Here is a 15,407-nt window from a genome sequence, read left to right on the forward strand (position 1 = left end):
AGCTGACCATAGCAAATATATGGGCAGGCAGGTAGGTAGGTGGTGCAGTGGATGAACACTGGGCCTGGAGTGAGGAAGACCTGAGTTCAAATATGGCTCAGTCATTTACTAAGCAAGTCACTTAACCCTGTTTCCCTCAGTTTCCTCATCTATAAAATGAGCTTGAGAAGGAAAAGGCAAACTACCTCAGTATCTTTGCCAAGGAAACTTCTAGTGGGGACATGAAGAAGCAGACAAAACTGCAACTATTAAGAACAACAAAGTAGATGTGAGGGAGGGGAAAAGACTCAACATTTCACAAAAACACATTTTAGAGTTAGAAGAGACTCCTATGTTTAGGGAATTTAATCCAAGCCATTACCCACCCCTCCCCCACCCTCCCACAAAAGCCAGTTTGAAGGTGTTGGGGAAGGGGAATGTGGTCCAGAGAGACAAAGCAGGGAGCATGACTATGTTTACTTTGTAGATGAAGCTGAGTCCCAGAGAGATGAAAAGGCTTGTTTCAAATCACACTGTTAATATATGGCAGAGTTAACATGAGAACCCAGGATGATATTCTTCCTACTCTACTGCAGTGCCATTAAAAGGCCAGAAATTACCCAATGCCCAGGAAGGTTCTCTGCTAGAACTTGAAGTAGCAGTCTCTTTTCAATCCATTTCTTGTCTCTAACTCTCAGTAGCAGGATCTCACCTAGGATTGGAGTCCTGGCTAGTGGCTGACAGAATATGATCAACTAAAGCAATTGTGACTATCCTTCTGTGCTCCCTTTCCCCCAAACTCTTATACTGTTATCCTTTTCCTGTTCCAAGACTATGGAATGGGACATAATAGACTAAGAAACTGGATTCCATTTAAAAAAAAATTTCCAAAGCATAATTAGCTTGGGAGAGGCGGCAAGGGAAGGGTTATATTGATGGCTTTGGGCCTTTGGGTTTTTCCACTTAGAGCCTAGGAGCACATTCTATTTGAGGTTCCAATACCACAAACTCTGGGGAACAACATCCAATTAAGAAACTGTGCCAGGACATCTGTCAGCAATGGCTAGATGTAAGTGAACTCTATATTATGGAGCCAGAGCAGGGCCCAGGAATTCTTTTTCTACCACTGTGGGTTGTTAGAAAGTTCTAACTGGCTGATTCACAGGGCTGGTTTCTCAATTTACTTCAGGCTGGGGAAAGAGTTCATTTACATGTCTAGAAGACTTGTTTCCCAGCAGGAACCCAGATTATCTTTGCATAGCTACTCCATCTGCACTTACCACAATTGCTTTCTCCATCACTGAAGTAGCGCTGGATCAAGTTTTCCATCCACAACTGGTAGCAGATGCAGTGCTTAGTAATGGGATCACAGTGGCCATGGCCAGAACATTTCAAATGACAAACTGGGAGCAGAATGGGAGAGGTTATAATTACCACAGGAGAGATGGATCTTTTTACTTTTTTTGCATTCCAATGCAGTGGTCTTTAAATATGTAATCATTTTGATGTTCTTCTGCTATATATTGGAAGTGTGCCTTTAGCTCTCAACTATCTCAACTAAGAGCAATAACAAATATCTATTAAGCACCTGCTGTGTATAAGGTATTCTAAAAGCCAAGGAAGAAAGAACTCCTGCCTTCAACAGAGCTTGCATTCTATTAGGCAAATGACAGAGAAAGGTTGCTGAATATTGCTGTTGAAAATTTCACATGTGAACTTCAAAGTCAGGGAAAAAATTAAGTTGTATATTAATATTATCAATATTATATTATCAAAATTATGTATTATCATGTCCTTTGTTGTTCCCCCAGGAGCAAGTGCAACCTCCACATAATCAGTATTATATTCAAAGGACAAAGTGGTCCTAGGAATATTATTTGTCCTAGGCTAGAACATCTATTAACATAAATACAAACATATTTATAGTAATCCCTTCCACATAGACACTTCATCCATTCTGGTTTTGATAAATTGCAGGTCAGTATATGAAATTAAATGGGAATTTGAGGAGGTAGAGGTTTGCAGAAGCTTCAGACCACAAAAGGCCAACAGACAATACACAAAAAGTTTAGCAATTCAGAAATGCATAAAATGTATGTATAGCATTATATAATATCAACATTTTTCCTCTTATAATACCAAAATAATTCAGAATTCTTTTCTGGTATAAAGAGGGGGCTAAAAAAAATTTAATGCCAGATTGCAGGGGCACCATTCCCCCCCCCCATCCCAAGCTGTGTGGAATAGTTGTAGAGAGCTATATACCAGTAAAAAGTAAGTTCTCTGAAGTCAGGGACAGTTTCATTTTTTATTTTTCTCTACATATAGCACAGTATCTTCAAACATAGTGTTTAATAAATGTTTGCTGAATTGAGTTAAACTAAATCTTTTAAGTCAATTTTTTTGCCAAGAAAGGGGTCCCATGAGGGTACCTATAATTTAAAAAAATGCAAGTGAGAACTACCTGATCATTTTAAAACTATTTAACACCATTTACTGTGAACTACAATTGTGCTCTTTGATTTGATGGCATAAGGCACAGTTCTAAACATGCTATCTTCTTAATTCCTGATAGCTATATTAACTTTTATCTGCCACCATCCCTCCTATTCAAAGGTGAAACCAACAATGATACCTCTTCAGCAGTAGCTTTTAAAAACTGATATATCATATATATTTTATATATATGATGATATATGATATCCTAGTCTCCCTCAGACATATAGGTTTGGCAAATATTGTCTCAATGTCATGCTATTTAGGAAACTGGCCAGAAAATCTGATGCAAAAGCAGTGCTTAACATCTTAAGACCAAGCTCTATAAACCTTTATTTATACCAGTTCTCTTCCTGTATAAATGAAGAGTGTCTGTGGTTGGAAAGTTTAATATTACAAGGATAAAAAAAAAAATTTACATAGGAGACCCACCTTCTGTGTCGACTCGCAGGACTTTAAAAAGCAAGAAGTCTGCCTTTTCCTTTAAGAGCTGAGCATGCAAAGTCCGGGCCACCTCAACAGCCTGGATAACTTGCACTGGCTGTCCACTTTGCACATAGAATATGATCACAGTGCTGCAGAAAAGCCAAGGAGGATATTCTCACTGTCAAACAAGCATTCTTTCCTCTTGAACTTAGCAGTAGACTTTGAAAGGTGATGTTTTAAAACTGTTATTTTACAGGCCTTATCCCTTCTCAGTCAGTACCCCATATGTTTTTGCATGAACAAAGCAACTGATAATTTGGCACTTTATTCATGTCATGCATTTTTATTTAAAAATGACTACACATGGAAAAGTAGTTGCACTAATGTATTGTTGATGAAGCTATGAATTAGTATACTATTCTGGAAAGAAGTCTGGAATTATGCAAATATCCATATCCTTTAATCCAGAGATTCTACTGCTGTAACTATATATTTATATACATGCACATATATACTCTGTGTGTATATGTAGATTGCTACAGATAAGGGAGTCATTGACAAAAAAAAAAGAAAGCCTCTCTATACACCAAGAAATGGAAACAAAGTAGATGGCCATTGATTGAGGATTAAACAAACTGTGGTATGTGAAAATAATGAAATATTAATATGCCATATGAAACAATGGCTTAAAAATTATACAGAGAAATACAGAAAGACTTAGAAAGACTTAAGTGAACTAATGAAAAGCGAAATGAGCAGGAACTAGAAAACAACATACACAATGACTATAATATGGTAACAAAAGGAACAACCACAAAATAATTAAAAAAAAAAAAAAGAATGTTACAAAAATTATAAAGAATCATCTTGAGCCCAAAGAAGATGTGGAAAAAGCCAAGAGAAAATATTTCACCCCCTGTGAAGGAATAGGGATAGGGAGATGAGTGGGAAAGTTTATGAATTTAAAACATTGCGTATATTGTCAGATTTTTTTTCATTGTATTTCTCAGTTTTGCTAATCTTTTTCCCTTCCTCTTTATTTGCTTTCTTTTTTTGTCTGTTTTTGATTTTTTGAGAGGCAAGTGGGGTCACACAACCAGGAAGTATTGTTTATGAGTCAGATTTGTTTGTAGATAATTTAATCTAATAATCTCTCTTATCTAGAATGCTGTTCACAAATAGAAACTTTTAAAGATCTCTGAACAATCAAAACAGATGTGAAGAAGTAACAGGATACTAGCAATACAATTATAACACTTATTTTTTATTCATCAAAGAGCCCTTTGGAGGCTAGTTATTCTTTTTTTTTAATACCATTCTAATATATTTAGTCATCATATTATTTTTGGCCTATGTCAGATGAGAAGAAGTAGGTCAGAAGGGAGGAAAGAACTTGATAAAATTAGGACATAGTGACAACCAACAGATTGATTAGAAAAAAAGAAGAAAGAATAACAAGAAGTAGTAGTATAGCTCTTAGAATTGAGTGTGAGGGAAAAGGGGGATAGAATCCAAGGTCAACTCTATATTAAATCATGATATAATCACTAATATTCATAATCATGGCATTAAGTTATTTTAAAAAAACATACTTGGTCTCCCGTGTCCTATGTTCAAGAAATAGGTGCCCACTGACCCAGATATGGACCAATGCTGGGCCTACCCCCAAGAGAGCAAAGAGTGAAAAGTCTTTGTGTACAAAAGATTTATAACAGTTCTTTTTGTTATGGGAAAATCATAAGAAAATAAAACAAAATCTTGGAAACCAAAGGGATGTCTGCATAAGGAATGGCTGCATAAATCATGATAGATGAATGTGATAGAATACTACTATGCTAAAAGAAATAGATGATTTTAAAAAGATATGGAAAATGTGTATGAAATGATGTAGACTGAAATGAACAGAAACAGAAAGGCAATTTATTCTATACCACTGATTTTATAAAAATGTACAATTTTGAGAACTTTATAAACTAATTAATAATGAAATAACTGAAAAAATAATTTGTACAATAACAATAATACTAAAAAATGAAAAATTTTGAAAGTATTAAGAACTAATTATAATTAGTTATTCGGTATTCTGGAGATCCAATGATGAAACATGCTATCCATCACTGAAAATGATGAATATAGATTACAGATGAGATATATGACATATGTATATAGTTTTGCACATAGCCATTTAGGAAATTTGTTTGAATGACGTAGGCACACTTGTTACAAAAAATGTATTTTTATTTTGCCCCATGTGATGGGGAATAAGAGGGAGAGAAAATAAATTTCTGTTAATTTTTCTTTTTTTTTTATAATAGAGATATAATTAGATGTGAAGTGCTACACATACTTTCAGTAGTTACTGTATCCTCAGTTTTGTTTTGTTCAAAGAAGCCTCTAACAAAATGGGAGTAATCTGTAAATGTTTCCAATGTGAAAACAAATCAATAAAGCTTTTTAAGATTGAAGTGTTATCATGTAAAATGTATGGGATTACCTGCCATCGGGGGGGAGGGAGTGGAGGGAGGGAGGGGATAATTTGGAAAAATGAATAAAAATAAAATAAAATAAAATAAAATAAAAAGATTGAAGTGTTATAATGATAACTTTAACCATTTTAGAAGGGCTAAATTTTTATTTTAAGTTTTGTCATTTGAAGAAGTAACATCATTCATATGTATGGAAAATTCAGAATGCAAAAGAGCATTTCCTGAGATGCTTCTCAATGTGAATAAAAGAATAAAGGCTACTGAAAATTACAATGATAAAGCTTACTCATGGGCTGACATCAGAAATAATTTAATTTGTATAATAAAAAAAATTATATATTTAAAAGTTTTACCTCTATATAGAGTTTAAAGTAGAATCAAAAAGCCCTCCCTGGATGCCACATGTACTCAGCCAAAAATATCTTGACAAAATATCAAACTGATGACTAGGAAATAGAGATTTGTTTGTGGCAATGGATGAATTTATGATGACTACTCAGCAATAGGTAATTGCCCCCAAATATTATAGGAGGGTTATCCTCAAGAGATCTAGAATTAGTAAGCCATGTAGATTGTGCAAGGAAATTTTGGAACCTGTGAAATACAATATTGTGAGAGAAATTATTATATTATTATATTAACAACCAATTGTTAAATTGGGATCAAGGCTTTTCTCCTTTTTTCCCCATTAAGGCTTAACTCTAGTTAAAGTCAGTTTCTGAAGGACATGATTGATTGATGAGATTGCTCTTAACCCTCAAGGAATATGTTGTTCAACTTTGGATGGGGATCCCACTCTGATAGGAGACCTAACTTCTGTATAGAATATAAACAGAATCCAGTCTAGAAGAATCCTTACCCTGGGAAAAGACCTGTCTTAGTACCCCTCTATTAAAGTTTAGGGTGACCCCCTGATGAAATAGAAAATCAAGTTAGAGTGGTCTGGGTGAAGATAAATCTCCCCATCCAGATTTCTGGAGGCAGCTGAGTCTCACAATCAAGTCACATTTCCAGATGGAGTTGCTGAAGATTTCTAGGCTATTCCCTAATTAAATGTCCACCAATCAGGATTGATTTTCATTTGCCAAAGGAATTCCCTTTGTGAAAGTCTAAGGCTTTTGGAGTCTCCTATGGCTCTCTTTGGTTACCAAGAAAAACCACTGACTTATCAATTTATTGATTGTCAAGTAAACTAATTAATAAATTGATTATCAATGTAGCAGAAATTCTGTCTCCCATTTTTTGATAGTTATATGCTGCAAAAATTTAGCACCATTCAGCGATCTTCATGGGGGTGTGTGTGGGGGTGTCTTCAGTTATTGAGAGGCCAATGATCATCAAGTTATTGATTATTAGCTTGATTAATAAATTGAGTATTAATACCCCCACAAAAAATTTAGTACCTATAGTATATCTAGCTAGATATGACCTAGTAGATAGAATTATACAGCAAAAAAACTCATTCTTTTTCATTGACTTACAGATGACAAATCCCCAAAGTAAAATACGAATCTCAAAATATACTAGAGAATTGAACCAATAAATTGTAAAGGAACTAGATCATTTTCACAGGCCAAACTGGTGCCCACAGCTTTCCAGATAAAACATTCATACATAAAAACTGAAGAACAACATTTCAAATAGTTGCCAAATATTCATAATCTTCAAGTTACATGGAACAAAAAGATTTCAAAATGCAAAAAGTTTCTTTCAACTAAATGAGAGCTTTTAAAATTATGCATTAACAGGATAAAATATGTATTATTCTTGATCCCTGTCTGCTTCTAGAGTTGTGACCAAGATGCTTTTAATGAGCTTAAAGCAGATTAAATTACATCCTAATGCTTTTATTCAACTACAAAAAGCAGGTATTATTTAGCCATCTTTGCAAATACTCTGTAGGAGATTAAATATAAGATAATAGCAGGAGAATGACTTGTCCCAGAATCGTTTCTATTGAAATCACATTTACAAAGAAAAATGAGATGATGATGATAATAATAATCCAAATTTCTATACCATTTTGAGTCATGTAGCCTACCATTAGAGTTAGAAGAGAAGTTGTCTTATCTAAAATTCATTTCAAAGTTGAGTGTGGTTTGGAAGATGAGGTGACTCATAATTTTCCCAACAGAACCAATCCTTCCTGTCAGCTTTGTTAAATATATTATTGTTTCCAGTCTCATCCAGTATGTAAAAGTTACCTTTCACTTTTCCCTCTCTTCTTCATCATATGCATCTCATCAGGTACCAAATTCTGTCAACTTTGTTTCTGGATAGTCTTTCATATTTATCTCTGTGAGTATGTAAAGTATGTAGGAGACATAGTTAGAACGTGGATTTGACAAAGGATCTGAATTCAAATCCTGGATCCATTACTTACTATATGATTCAAAACAAGTTCCTTCACTTCCCTGGGATTCAGTGTTCTTATCTTTAAAATGAAAAGATAGGTCTAGATGACCAGATATTAAAAAAAAAAAAAAAAAAAAAAAAAAAAAAAAAAGTTAAGACTCCGTGCCCTAAAGAAATTTCCATGGAGCTTCTTGCCTAGCCATCACGTGGGCAGCACAGGACATTCGCTAGGCACACTGCACAGGTGCTTACCTTGGGCACACCATTTCATACCTGATATCAGAATGAGCCTGGATCTTCTGTATCTTGATATCAGAGTCTAGTACATTCAGTAGCACTGCCAGCTGCCTCATAAGCATGTCCTTTTGCAGCTCAGTTAGTTGTCCAACTTCCACCTGCAATATCAGTTCTACTAAGCCAGTCTTTTTAGGGTCTGGGAAAAGAAAAGGCATAGAATGTCCATTCGGAAACTATGTAGATGTAGCTGAAACAACATGGATACTTTGGGTCTAGTAGAGGCTTGGAATCTGTTGCATGATTTCCATGTTTTGGAGTGAGGACTCAAAGAAACAAGGTCTTTACCTTTTCTTCTCCATTCATTCTTATTCCTACAATTTTGGCCATTAATAGCACTTTTTTAAAGAGTCCTTTCTATTTTGGTTCTATACCACAATACAGTACATAAATCACTTGAATCCATCCCAAAAGCCCATTAAATTTCTGCCTTCTGACTTCTGACCAGTACCTAGATCTTGTACTTTTCCAGAAAGTAGAGAAGCAGTGATGATTTCCCCTAGCAATTATGCCTAATGACTTGGCATTGTGAGAACATGGTGCTCTACTTATGAAGGTCATCAACCTGGCCTTTAGTTGTTTAAAAGGAATGAAATGTAAGAATTATATCATTTTGATTAGCACCTACAGAACTACAACCATTTGTAATCAGTTTTTTTTTTTTTATTTCATTGTGGTCTCCCACAGTAACATTAAAAAAAAAAAAAAGGAAAAAAAGAGTAACAAAAATGAGAGACAGAGGGTGCAGGACATTCTTGGGTAGGGCTACTAAAATGCTGTAGAACTCAAGACTATTTTTCTTTAATTGCTTTGTTAAAAAAGGAGGACCCTCCCAATTGATAAAATCAAAGGATATGAAAAAGCAATTTTCAGAGGAAGAAATCCAAGCAATCAACAATCATTTTTAAAAATACTCCAATAATAATTAGAAAAATGTACATTGAAGCAATTCTGAAATTCTACCTTACACCCGTTTGATTAGCAAAGATGATCCCAAAAAATGACCAACATTGGAACAGTTGGAGGAAAACAAGCAGATTAATGCATTGTTGGTAGAATTCTGAATTGGTATAGTCATTCTGGAAAGCAATTTGAAAGTATGCCCCCAAAGTCACTAACTTGTGCATACCCTGTGAGCTGGCAATATGACTCCCAGGCCTATACCTCAAAGAGATCAGAGAAAAAGGAAAAGAACACTGTACAAAAATGAGGGATAGGGGAGCAGAGAAGTAGAAACTAAGGGCATGTCCATTAACTGGAGAATGGCTAAACAGATTGTGTTTTATGAAGATAATGGTACATCGTTGTGCCCTAAGAAATGATGAAAGGAAAGGTTTCAAAGAAGCCTGGAAAATCTTATGTGAACCGATACAGAGTGAAGTGAGAAGGAGTAGGAGAACAATTTATACGATAATGACAAAAGACACAACTCTGAAAGACTTAGGAACTATGATCAACACAATGACCAACCACTGTTTCAGAGGACTAGAGGTCTTGTCACCTTCAGAGAGAGCAGTGATGGACTCAGAGTATAGAATAAAGTTCGACCGTGTGTGTGTGTGTGTGTGTGTGTGTGTGTGTGTGTGTGTGTGTGTGTGTGTTGGTTGTTGTCCTTTGTATTCAGAATACCAAAGTGACATCACTATGTTAGAGTTGAGGGACAGTGTGTCTGACTGTGGCTGATCAGACCAATGAGAGCTCGAAGTGCTCTGCATTGGTCAGACACAAATAGTGCATATAAATATTTGGGGTAGCTTCTCTAATTCTGTGCATCTCATGTTTCTTTTGGGCTACTTCAATTCTGCTTTGCTCATAGAGCACACAATACCTTCTCTGATGGGGACGCACCCTACTGGGCCATACCCAAAACAATAGAATCAATGCCTAATGGGACAGAAACCCAAAGGCAGACCGCATAAGTAATAAATTAATGTAACAGACCCCAAAGACACAGACAACTTCAGGATGGTGGTCATACCGGGCCGTACTTCCACTGTGGCTGTGTCAATGTCCGAGTCTCCTTGGAGGTCCATGACTTTCAAGTGGAAAGTATAGATTCCTTCCACCAGATTGATGAGTTGCAGAGATGCGCTGTGGTCAGAGCTGTGGATTACATCCTAAAAAACACACACAATTCAGTGTATTGTTATCAATGTAACTCCAAACAAATTAGGGCTTCTTTGTCAAGACTTAGGCTCCTCATCCTTTCTTATATCACTGCCATGTTTAAAGGAGTAATCCTTTCATAGAATTATCTGGATCCTAATTTCCAAGGTGATTCTAGAGGCCTCTCCTGGAATTAAGTGTGCAGAGACACTCTTCTCTGTCAGCCATAAGGGTCCTGAGGAGCAGGGTAGAGAGAATCCCAGGGATGCACTAGCAGGCAAGCAGACACTATAACCATAGCAGTCTACCTTTAAATAACATTTTCCTAATGAATGAGTGAATTCCTTATGATTGCTTAAAATTCTACATGAGGAAAGAGCTACCTTCCTAAAGGTCACACAGTTGGCAAGGACTGGAGCCAAGGGTTGTCTTTTAATTGAAGCTCCATGCAAAGTTAGAGTTTTTGCTATCTCTCAAATAGAACATTTCAGAAGCAATCAAATAAGTATCCATGGTATCCCATGGAAAGCTCTATTTTGTTTCTATTTAAGAAACTAAAACCCCTTCAGGCATGAGCTCCACCACCCTTTGAAAGGTTTAAAGAACTGAATAAATGAATTGCATTATTATCCCAAAACTCTTTACTATTACAATTCTTTTTAAAGTAAAATTCAGAGGACTTAACTATGTATCTCCCAAGAGCCAAATGGGAAGAAAGGTCATGATATATAATCAAAGCTAAAGCCCCAGAGAAGGAATTTCTTACTGAATGAGTTCACCTGGGAGGGTAAGACTTTCATTCTAATTTTGCCTTTGCCAATGACTAAAAGACTGATTTTGTCAATGACTGAAAAGCTCCCTTCTCTTTACCTCAGATTGGTATTATTTGGGAAAGTAGAATGATAACCCCCTTTCACTTGGCTTTTCAGGCAGGAAGAGATGATAAAGTCCACACAAAAACACACATACCTGGATGTTCAATCCACCAATAAGCATTTATTAAGCACCTACCATGTTTCAGTACTAAGCACTAATAATACAAAAAGAGGCAAAAGACAGTCCTTGCCCTCTTCATGACCCTAATTGTAGTTTTCTTGACATAGATGCTGGAATGCTTTGCCATTTCCTTTACAATTCATTTTATAGAAGAAGAAACTAAGACAAACAGGATTAAGTGACTTACCCAGAGTCACATAGCTAATAGATATCTGAGGCAGAATTTGAATTCATGAAAGAGGATCTTCCTGATTCTGGCTATCTTCTCTCTCTCTCTCTCTCTCTCTCTCTCTCTCTCTCTCTCTCTCTCTCTCTCTCTCTCTCTCTCTCTCTCTCTCTCCATATATATATATGTATTACACATATGTAGGTATATGGATATATTTCAAAATATGCATATATATGATATAATGACTATGATAGTGCAAATAAAAATAACAATAAAGACAAAGCTAAATGTTGGATAATTATAATAATCATTGTCAGCCTCAGAGAAGAGATGAAAAATGAGCTACTTCTCTCCTTTTGTTGGAGATATGGGGACATGGATATGGGCTGTTGTAATGAAGCCAATGTATTGGTTGATTGGTTTAACTAATTTTTTTTAACAATGAAAGTTATCCATTCTTTAAAAAATTTACAGGATAAGGCTTTGTGATGATAGTAGAAGAGGAGAGGGGCATAATAATAACAACTAACACAGCACATAAGTTTGCCAAGTAATATATGTGTGTATGATAGATCCTTCTAACAATAGTCTTAATGAGAGGACAGACAAGGTCAGAAACTAGAGCAGTGACCATTTTGTGGCAAGAATGAGATAGATGAGAGATATTATGGAAACATAATCTTTAAGAAGATTATGGTTAGCTGTCATAATCACAGATAAAAGAGAAAGAAGGGTCAAGTAGGGTAGTGCCCTTAACAGACAAAAGTGGGGTTTTAGAGAAGGGGTGATGACATAGAGGAAGAAGATAATGAATTCTATTTTGCATATCCTGAGTTTGAAATACCTATGGAATACCTAGTTGGTGATACACAATGGGCAGTTGGTGAGATGCTATAGGTAAGTGTTCAGGAAAAGAAATGAGGACTGGATTTATAGATCTAGGAGTTATCTGCAAAGAAGTCATCATTTAACCCTTAGGAACTGATGAGATCACTGAGAGAGAGGTGAGAAAAATTATTATTTTTAACAACTCATGATTTGGGGAGATTCAGAGTTCTCCCTTTCTTTTCTATTTTTCACCTGACTTTTTGCTTTACTTCTGCTCCTTTTCTCATTCAATATTATAGATCATTTTGCTGGATGTGATATTTTGGGCTGTAGGCCTAGTTCTTTTGATTGTTGGTAGATATGATTCCAGAACTTGTGGTCTTTAATTATGGCTGCTGATAAGTCCTATACAATTCTAACTGTAAATCCAGCATAGTTGAATTGTTTTATTCTTGTTTCTTGAAAAATTTTCTCTTTGATTCGGGGTTTTCAAAATTTGGCAATAACATTCTTATATTTTTCACGAAGAATTTCTTTGAAGTGGTGATAGGTGGATTTTTTTTTTTCTATTTCAATTTTTCTTTCCTATTCTATCACTCCAGGATAATTATCTTGGATTTATTTCTTGCATTATTGTGTCAAGGTTCTTTTTTTTTTTTTTTTTTTTGGTCCCTTCAGGCAGTCCAATTATTCTTATATTTTCTCTTCTTGATCTGTTCTCCAGATCCGTCATTTTTCTTATAAGATGGTTCACATTCTGTTTTATTTTTTCATTCTTTCTAATTTGTTTTATTATTTTTTGGTCTCTCATAGCGTCAATGGATTCCCCTTGCCCAATTCTAATTTTCAAAGAGTTATTTTCATCTTTAAGACTCTGTTATCTCCTTCTGTGGTTGATTAATTTTTTTTCATAATCTTATTTTTCTTGTTTTGTTTTTTTCATTTGTTTTGTTTTTTGTTTTTCCTCAATGTTTCTCATTTTTTAATTCTTTTTTGAGGTCTTCTATAAATTCTCTCTGGGCAGGGAAACATTTCATTACTTTTTGAGATAGAAATTCTTTTTACCTTCACCTTCCTGAGGATGACTGCCATCTACTTGTCCCATGTTCATAGAGCCAATTTGGATACTATTTTCCATACTGTGCCAAGGTAAAAGTCCTATGTACGTCAGCCTGGTTAGAGTTCTCTGTTACCACCAAACTACTGGCTATAAAGTAATGACTTTTTCTTCTTTGTCATAGCAACTATTTACTGAGGTAAGGAGGGATTGTGATCTGCATCTGTGGGAGGAATACTCACAATGTTGAAATTTCAGATCTTTTAAAAAGCTGGGACAATAATAACTCAAATATAGCACTTAGTTTAATAAAGATTCATAACAAATCTGTGAAGTAGGTAGCATAACATTCAATCTTCATTTTACAGATGAAGAATTTTAGGCTCAGAAAGATTAAATGTCTTGCCCAAGGTCATATGATTGGTAAATGTCAGCTGCAGTATTCAAATTCAGGCCTTCTGATTCCAAATGCAATGTTATTTCTATTATACTGTATTACCTCATTCTTTAGCCTAACAGTCCTTCCACCTACATTGCCAAGTTATTCATGCCCAAAATATCTAACTGCAAGATTGTGGGATGAAAGGTTTAGTTCTTCTCAGTGGTTCAGTGACCCAAGGAAATCCCAATAGACTCTAGCCAGAAAAAATGCCATCTTCATCCAGAAAAAAACTATAGAGACTGAATATAAATCAACATATGTTATGTTCACTTCTTTTTTGTTTTTTTTTTCTCTTTTGTTCTGATTTTTCTCTCCCAGTGTAATTCATAAAGAAATGGGTATCTAAAAAGTTAATATTCATGTATAACCAGAAAAATAAAACAACTAATAATGAAATGTGCCTTGTTTTTCTGATAAAGGCAAATTCACAACGGCTCTGCCATGCCACTCACAACATTATGAAAGGATGACCCAAATACTTACTCCAGCTGCTGGACTTTGACCATCTCGGATCCACAGATAAGACACAATTCCTTGGTCATCAGTAGACCTTGAACCATCCAGAATAATGGAGTTATTGGGAAGCACAAGGACATGTTTGCCACCAGCTTGGGCTCTAGGAGGACTGTTGTTTTCTAAGCCACATGGAATAAAATGGAAGGAAAAATAATTTCACTCAAAACATTGATGATGGAAATTATAACCATCTCTTAGAGCATATTAAAAATCCATGCTTAATTTATTTTGCAGCTCTATGGATATAAGACATTCAGTAATAAGGGAGCCCACTACTCCCTTAGGCAGCTGATTCTACTTTGGACAGCTCTCATTATTTGGAAACTATTCCTTCCATTAGCTAAATAAATAATGATGATGATGATAGCTAGCATTTATCCTGTGCTAAGCATTGTATTAAGCATTTTAAAAATGTATCATTTAAACCTCAAAGCAACTCTGAGAGGTAGATCCTCTTATTATCCTCATTTTACATTGAGGTAACTGAGACTAATAAGAGGTTAATATCTTGCTCAGGGTTGCACAGATAGTAGGTATCTAAAGCTGGATTTAAACTCAGATTTTGATTGCAGGCCTGAGCTCTATCCACTGTACCACCAAGCCACCTAAATCTGTCTTTCTGTAACTCCTATCCCCTGGTGTCGTTTCAGCAATCTGAAGACAACGGTTACATCACATTACATACCCCTCGAGTTTTCTCTTCTCTAAGCTGCCTCCAGCTCCAGCAGCCATTCTTTACATGGCCTGGGCTCTCCTGTTCCCTCATTTTCTTGGTTGCCCTCATGTGAACTGGCCTTTCTTTGTCCCTCCTAAAACATGATTCCCCAGAATGAGCTATTATCCTCCATGTGAATTCTGGCAAACACTTCACTGGCATAACTTTGTATCTCCAGTGCTTTTGTGTGGGGCCTGAACATAATAGGTACTTAATAAAAGCTTATTAATTGACTGACTTATTGACTGTCAGTAAGTCCCTAAAAATTGGAAACTGAGACTCCTAATTATGTGTTTGAAAAAGTGAAGGGAAAACTGCTCAGTAAAAGGAGACAGAGCGAATGTAAGGAATAATAGAGGTACGCCAAGTCCCCAAGTCCTAGAAGGTTAGATGTTGAAGTACTGAGGAAAAGGAGACTAAAGGCTCAAGGCTAATTTTCCTCCTTGGGATGAACTTGACTCTTAACTGTACCCCAGAAAAGTTCATGTATGTGGCTTTCGTTTTACAAAATCATATATCTGTGTGAATCTGGGCAAAGCACT

At 35.7% G+C, this 15,407-nt stretch overlaps 1 protein-coding gene across 5 annotated transcripts in view; it reads right to left on the reverse strand.

Moving 5' to 3' along the window:
• Positions 1 to 15,407, reverse strand: part of KIAA0319 (KIAA0319 ortholog) — a 122,195-nt gene that overhangs the window by 19,369 nt on the left and 87,419 nt on the right. For all 5 annotated transcript variants that reach the window (XM_074272771.1, XM_074272780.1, XM_074272753.1 and 2 more), the window contains 5 exons: positions 14,118 to 14,269; positions 10,015 to 10,153; positions 8,016 to 8,175; positions 2,908 to 3,050; positions 1,260 to 1,382 (listed from right to left, as the gene is read on the reverse strand). In XM_074272771.1, the coding sequence (XP_074128872.1) occupies positions 1,260 to 1,382; positions 2,908 to 3,050; positions 8,016 to 8,175; positions 10,015 to 10,153; positions 14,118 to 14,269 (717 nt within the window). The remainder of the gene's footprint in view (positions 1 to 1,259; positions 1,383 to 2,907; positions 3,051 to 8,015; positions 8,176 to 10,014; positions 10,154 to 14,117; positions 14,270 to 15,407) is intronic.

This window comes from Sminthopsis crassicaudata, chromosome 1 (genome assembly GCF_048593235.1).
Source record: "Sminthopsis crassicaudata isolate SCR6 chromosome 1, ASM4859323v1, whole genome shotgun sequence".
NCBI lineage: Eukaryota > Metazoa > Chordata > Mammalia > Dasyuromorphia > Dasyuridae > Sminthopsis > Sminthopsis crassicaudata.